Genomic DNA, 7,159 nt, shown 5'->3' with positions numbered 1-7,159 from the left:
GGCCTCTGTCTACCGCCAGCTTTCTAAAGTCATGACAGGGAAACTCTGCATAGTTGCCACATCCGTTCCCTCTGAGAGAGTCTTCTTGAAAACGGGACAAATAATTACTGAGAGAAGAAACACCTCGAAAGTGAGGCAGCTTGCATTTCTGAATGCAAATCTCTCATAAAAGTAAAATATGGTAATCATTGCTGTGTGCTGCTGGTTATAACATGGCAATAAATAAGGGAGCGAAAAGAGGGACCAGTTTAATGTTTTAAGTGGGATGCTGCAGTTTTGCACATTGTTATTTATTTTTCTTTAATATGGTGCAATATTCTATTATTACGCTGTCCAGATTGTATTTGTTTTGAATTGTTACATTTATATGCACTTTGTTTATATACATTAAAAAGTTATACTTTAAATACAAATGTTTAATAGCATTATTTTTCATAACAAACCAATGCATTTTAAAATACATTGTGGTTAATAAGGTAGAGTATGATTTAATTGAATCATTTAATTTGAATTATTTTACCACCAATCATAGTCAAAACTATCGCAAACTGTTTGACTTGAAAACATACAAAACATTTTTTTTTTTTTAAAGAGCTGTTTGGGAGCCAAAGGAGCCGGCTCTTTTTGGTGAGCTGAGCCGAACGAGCCGGTCCACTGAAAAGATCCGGAATGCCCATCACTGGTTCATCTTACAAGACCTTCATTTCCTCATCACGTGATCTGGAATCGCAAGCAGAAAAACAGACATTGCTCGAGACAGAAAACTCCACATATCTCCAAAGACATGACGATCACAGACGTCTCCCGCTGTACGATGGAAGTTATAGAAGTTGAGGAATTCTTGCGGAACCCTCCGCCCGGTTTCACGGTAGAAGCTGGCTACCGATTCGTGAAAAGCGATCCTGAAAACTGCTGCGTGTTCATCGATGACTTCGAGTTATCCAGAGGAGGAAAAGTAGTCTTCCAGCACTCGCAGGGAAAGTAAGGAATATGTTAATTTAAAAAGTTTGATGCATTAGTCAGCCTTGAAAATATAATTAATTCAACTGAGCATCAACTTCTTAACTAACTTCCCATTCGAAAATGTACCCAACAATTTATTTTCTTTCAGGAAAATCACATTGCGAAATTTGGGAGATTACACTCGCTTCAGGAAGAGCCTAACCTCAAAAAAGATATATATACTGGTGTCTGCATGTGAAAGTAAACCTTCATCGACAGATAGGAAAGCTCCCAAAAACATAAAAGGTAAAACTTTTCACTGTTCTATCTGTAATGGACCTGTAGGCTGCAGCAGACAAGGCGCGCTGGAGTCCATGGTTTTCATAAATGACTTTTCATAACATTACTCTTTACTGCATCAAATAAACAGATTGCATATGTACAGGAGTAAATGTTAGCCTGATACGGTATGTCTGTTTTGGTGGATATCAGCAGCACATAGTTGTTAACCATGCAGTGAAACAACATGTTATTTATGTATTTTTAACCTGGGCTGGCCCTTCCATATGGAGGTTATAATGAATCACTATCTGCTTCCCAAATTGTACCTTATTCCCTATATAGTACACTACTGTTGGCCAGGGCTCTGGTCAATAGATTGTACTATATAGGGAATATGGTGCCATTTGGAACGTAACTGTGGTTTGTGACCGGTAGCAGGCGGTGCAGAGTGACCTTTTTAAGTATGACTCACAGCCTAACTACAGAGACTCATGGCGTATTACTAACTAACACAGTGGCCTTCACAGGGCTGACTGACTCTTTCTGACACTCTCTCTCACTCTCTCTCTCGCTCTCTCTCTCACTCTCTCTCTCGCTCTCTCTCTCTCTCTCTCTCTCGCTCTCTGTCTCGCTCTCTCTCTCGCTCTCTCTCTCTGGCTCTCGCTCTCTCTCTCTCTGGCTCTCGCTCTCGCTATCTCTCTCCCCTCAGTGCTCCAGCAGTATGTGGTGTCCATTGATGGCCGTAACCCTCTGATCAAGTGGGAGATTGAGAGAGGCCTGGACAGGACTATCTCCTCTGTGGCTGGGGAGAGCTACAGGGTTGACGTGAGTTTGTCATTTTTCTGTTATTAAAAATAATATTTAATAAGAGTGATTCTTAGATAACAAGCTTATTTTCTTTACTCAGCCACCTCTCAAGATGTTGTCATTGAAAATAGCATATTCATATTTATTATTTTTTTATGTAAAGTTGAAATACATTTTTCCCTCTGCTTTTTTTGTTTTCAGATTGACCTGTGTGATGCGTTACGTGGCTGGGCAGGGGAGAGTTTCCGTCTCCTAGGCAACAGAGAGAAGGTCACCCCCGTGTGGAAGGATACCTGCTTCACCCTGAAATATTACTCTGATGCCCTCTTCGACTTCCCACACTGGCTCGGCTTCAGCAAACGCCATTTCAAGGTCAAATACAATGAATGAATAAGGCCTATTTATTTATTAATGTATCTGGAACTTTCCTCTTAGCTTATTGATGTGTATTCTCTATTTACGGACAGTTTACTGCTGAATAATCTGTGTTTCTCTGAATCTTACTTGTGGCCATCAAAGGGTCCGTCACAATAATATCTCTGTCCTCCTGAAGTGTGCACTCGTTCACAACTTCCCACAAATCTAAAAGCATTGAAATATGGTGGAGACTCCCACCAGCCCATTGCTCCGCGATATTTCTTATACCAGTCATTTTCGTTCAAATCAGTGAAGGGAATAGATCCACTCTGGGAGGAAGGAGATGATTGGGCCATAGCTAGGGTGTCCACTCTGGGAGGAAGGAGATGATTGGGCCATAGCTAGGGTGTCCACTCTGGGAGGAAGGAGATGATTGGGCCATAGCTAGGGTGTCCACTCTGGGAGGAAGGAGATGATTGGGCCATAGCTAGGGTGTCCACTCTGGGAGAAAGGAGATGATTGGGCCATAGCTAGGGTGTCCGCTCTGGGAGAAAGGAGATGATTGGGCCATAGCTAGGGTGTCCACTCTGGGAGGAAGGAGATGATTGGGCCATAGCTAGGGTGCCCACTCTGGGAGGAAGGAGATGATTGGGCCATAGCTAGGGTGTCCGCTCTGGGAGGAAGGAGATGATTGGGCCATAGCTAGGGTGCCCACTCTGGGAGAAAGGAGATGATTGGGCCATAGCTAGGGTGTCCACTCTGGGAGGAAGGAGATGATTGGGCCATAGCTAGGGTGCCCACTCTGGGAGAAAGGAGATGATTGGGCCATAGCTAGGGTGTCCACTCTGGGAGAAAGGAGATGATTGGGCCATAGCTAGGGTGTCCACTCTGGGAGAAAGGAGATGATTGGGCCATAGCTAGGGTGTCCACTCTGGGAGGAAGGAGATGATTGGGCCATAGCTAGGGTGCCCACTCTGGGAGGAAGGAGATGATTGGGCCATAGCTAGGGTGTCCACTCTGGGAGAAAGGAGATGATTGGGCCATAGCTAGGGTGTCCACTCTGGGAGAAAGGAGATGATTGGGCCATAGATAGGGTGCCCACTCTGGGAGAAAGGAGATGATTGGGCCATAGCTAGGGTGTCCACTCTGGGAGAAAGGAGATGATTGGGCCATAGCTAGGGTGTCCACTCTGGGAGGAAGGAGATGATTGGGCCATAGCTAGGGTGTCCACTCTGGGAGAAAGGAGATGATTGGGCCATAGCTAGGGTGTCCACTCTGGGAGGAAGGAGATGATTGGGCCATAGCTAGGGTGTCCACTCTGGGAGGAAGGAGATGATTGGGCCATAGCTAGGGTGTCCACTCTGGGAGGAAGTAAACAAGCACATGTTTATTTACTTTGTGATTTCTTCCCTGTAGATCTCCTACCATGGAAGATGAGAAGAAGCAAGAATCAATAATAACTATTTGATGGGCAAGAAGACTGGACATAGGCCAAAGATTATCTATTATATTGACAAGGTAGTCGAGTGACCGCTCTAACAATGGAAATGCATGTCCTAAATGCTTTAAGGCAATTGAGGTCAGCTGGGACGATACTAGCCAATGAGAGGGCAGATATGCGTGTGAACAACAAGTCATTTTTCGCAAAGCTGCCTGAATGCCACCTGCATCCACTTATATCAGTACATTTGAAACAGTCTAAAAATTACAACACTTCTATTGAAATCAAATTAGCCCCATGTAATTCGACACTCTCTCATAGACCTCCATACAGAAAAAAAGGTCTTATCTCACACGGACATATTTAGGGCGGAGTAAATCCTCTCTCTTCGCCTCTTCCCGAGGCCCATGTTTCAGTGGACAACGACACCTGTCAGTTGAAGTGAGAAGCTGGGATACCTGCTATGCAGGATTCCACCACTGGGGGGAGCTGTTTATCAGTAGACTGGATCATCTCGTTTAGTGTAAGACATGGATGGTCAGTTCAATGTTGCTGCTTTGGTTTGAGAATTTAACCCTCTGCTGCACTGTTATGTTAATGGGAAGATGGAGTAAGCCAGTCGGCATGAAACTATTGAAAGAATAGCGCAAAAGAAGTTCATATTTACAATGCCTTCAGAAAGTCACTCCCCTTGACTTTTTCCACATTTTGTTGTGTTACAGTCTGAATTTAAAATGGATTAAATTGAGTTTTTGTTTTTGTTACTGACCAACACACAATACCCCATAATGACAAAGTGGAAGGATGTTTTTAGATAATAAAAAAATTAATAAAAAAAAAAGAGTCTTAACTATTCAACCTCTTATGGCAAGCCAAAATAAGTTCAGAAGTAAACAATTCACATAATAAGTTTACATTTAAGTCATTTAGCAGACGCTCTTATCCAGAGCGACTTACAAATTGGTGCGTTCACCTTATGACATCCAGTGGAACAGCCACTTTACAATAGTGCATCTAAATCTTTTAAGGGGGGGGGGGGTCAGAAGGATTACTTTATCCTATCCTAGGTATTCCTTAAAGAGGTGGGGTTTCAGGTGTCTCCGGAAGGTGGTGATTGACTCCGCTGTCCCGCTGTTTACATGGACTCACTCTGTGAGCAATAATAGTGTTTATCGTGATTTTTTGAATGACTACCTCCTCTCTGTACCCAACACATACAATTATCTGTAAGGTCCCTCAAGTCGAGCAGTGAATTTCAAACACAGATTCAACCACAAAGACCAGAGAGGTTTTCCAATGCCTCGCAAAGAAGGGCACCGATTGGCGGCTGGTGGTACCTTAAAGGGGAGGACGGACTCTTGGTGATGGCTGGAAGGGTATTGAACACATCAAACATGTTGTTTCCATGTGGTTGATACCATTACATTTACTCCATTCCAACCATTATTATGAGCCGTCCTCCCCTCTGCAGCCTCCTGTGGTAGATGCATACAAATAAAAAAAGCAGACATTGAATATCCCCTTTGAGCTTGGTGAAGTTATTAATTACACTTTGGATGGTGTGTCAATACACCCAGTCACCACAAAGATACAGGCGTCCTTCCAAACTCGGTTGCCCGAGAGGAAGGAAACCGCTCAGGAATGGTGACTTTAAATTAGTTAGAGATGAATGGTTGTGATAGAATAAAACTGAGGATGGATCAATAACATTGTAGTTACTCCACAACACTAACCTAATTGACCGAGTGAAAACAAGGAAGCCTGTACAGAATAAAAAATATTCCAAAACATGCATCCTGTTTGCAAAAAGGCACTAATAGTTATACTGCAAAAAATGTGGCAAAGCAATTCACTTTTTGTCCTGAATACAAAGTGTTATGTTTGGGGCAAATCCAATGTAACATAGTACTGAGTACCACTCCATATTTTCATGGCTGCATCATGTTATGGATATGCTTGTAATCGTTATGGACTAGGGAGTTTTTCAGGATAAAAAAAGAAATGGCATGGAGCTAAGCACAGGCAAAATCCTAGAGGAAAACCTGGTTCAGTCTGCTTTCCACAAGACAGATTAATTCACCTTTCAGCAGGACAACCTAAAACACAAGGTCAAATCTACACTGGAGTTGCTTACCAAGAAGACAGTGAATGTTCCTGGGTGGCCGAGTTACAGTTTTGACTTAGATCTGCTGGAAAATCTAGGGCAAGACCTGAAAATGTCTGCCTAGCAATGACAAACAACCATTTTTTCTCCAAGCTTGTAGAATTTTGAAAAGAATAATGGGCAAATGTTGCACAATCCAAGTGTGTAAAGCTCTTAGAGGCTTACCCAGAAAGACTCACAGCTGTAATCGTTGCCAAAGGTGCTTCTACAAAGTATTGAATCAGGAGTATTTCTGTATTTAATTTTCAATAAATTTGCAAACGTTTGTAAAAACAGGTTTTCACTTCATCATTATGGGGTATTGTGTGTAGCTGGGTGGGAGAGAAAAAAAATCTAATTAATCCATTTTGAATTTAGGCTGTAAGACAAAATGTGGAACAAGTTGAGAGGTATGAATACTTTCTGAAGGCTATGTACGTTGTTAGAAAATATTTTAAAAGTGTGTATTGTGTATGGCAACATGATTTGTAGAACACGGAGACATGACTTGTAGAACATGGAGACATGATTTGTAGAACATGGAGACATGATTTGTAGAACATGGAGACATGATTTGTAGAACACGGAGACATGATTTCTAGAACATGGAGACATGATTTGTAGAACACGGAGACATGATTTCTAGAACACGGAGACATGATTTGTAGAACACGGAGACATGACTTGTAGAACACGGAGACATGATTTGTAGAACACGGAGACATGATTTGTAGAACACGGAGACATGATTTGTAGAACATGGAGACATGATTTCTAGAACACGGAGACATGATTTCTAGAACACGGAGACATGATTTCTAGAACACGGAGACATGATTTGTAGAACACGGAGACATGATTTCTAGAACACGGAGACATGATTTCTAGAACACGGAGACATGATTTCTAGAACACGGAGACATGATTTCTAGAACATGGAGACGTGACTTGTAGAACATGGAGACGTGATTTGTAGAACATGGAGACATGATTTCTAAAACATGGAGACATGATTTCTAAAACATGGAGACATGATTTCTAGAACATGGAGACATGATTTGTAGAACATGGAGACATGATTTCTAGAACACGGAGACATGATTTCTAGAACACGGAGACATGATTTGTAGAACACGGAGACATGATTTCTAGAACATGGAGACATGATTTCTAGAACATGGAGACAT

The 7,159-nt window shown here is 42.2% G+C and overlaps 1 protein-coding gene across 1 annotated transcript; it reads left to right on the top strand.

Moving 5' to 3' along the window:
* Positions 1 to 671: 671 nt before the first annotated feature.
* Positions 672 to 6,266, top strand: LOC129842875 (mesenteric estrogen-dependent adipogenesis protein-like). Its single transcript, XM_055911573.1, has 5 exons — positions 672 to 981; positions 1,112 to 1,248; positions 1,934 to 2,049; positions 2,233 to 2,403; positions 3,805 to 6,266. Exons 1-5 carry the CDS (start codon positions 785 to 787, stop codon positions 3,823 to 3,825), a joined length of 642 nt encoding a protein of 213 aa, XP_055767548.1. The 5' UTR covers positions 672 to 784; the 3' UTR covers positions 3,826 to 6,266.
* The last annotated feature ends 893 nt before the right edge of the window (positions 6,267 to 7,159 follow it).

The sequence above is a fragment of the Salvelinus fontinalis genome, unplaced genomic scaffold (assembly GCF_029448725.1).
Source record: "Salvelinus fontinalis isolate EN_2023a unplaced genomic scaffold, ASM2944872v1 scaffold_0073, whole genome shotgun sequence".
Lineage (NCBI taxonomy): Eukaryota > Metazoa > Chordata > Actinopteri > Salmoniformes > Salmonidae > Salvelinus > Salvelinus fontinalis.
Note: the sequence above shows the minus strand (reverse complement) of the source record. Positions and strands in the feature narration are given on the sequence as shown.

Coding starts and splice junctions, on each gene's coding strand:
- LOC129842875 (XM_055911573.1), top strand. CDS start 785: ATGACGATCACAGACGTCTCCCGCTGTACGATGGAAGTTATAGAAGTT. Junction 1,249..1,933: donor AGCTCCCAAAAACATAAAAG/GTAAAACTTTTC, acceptor CTCTCCCCTCAG/TGCTCCAGCAGTATGTGGTG. Junction 2,404..3,804: donor TCAGCAAACGCCATTTCAAG/GTCAAATACAAT, acceptor TCTTCCCTGTAG/ATCTCCTACCATGGAAGATG.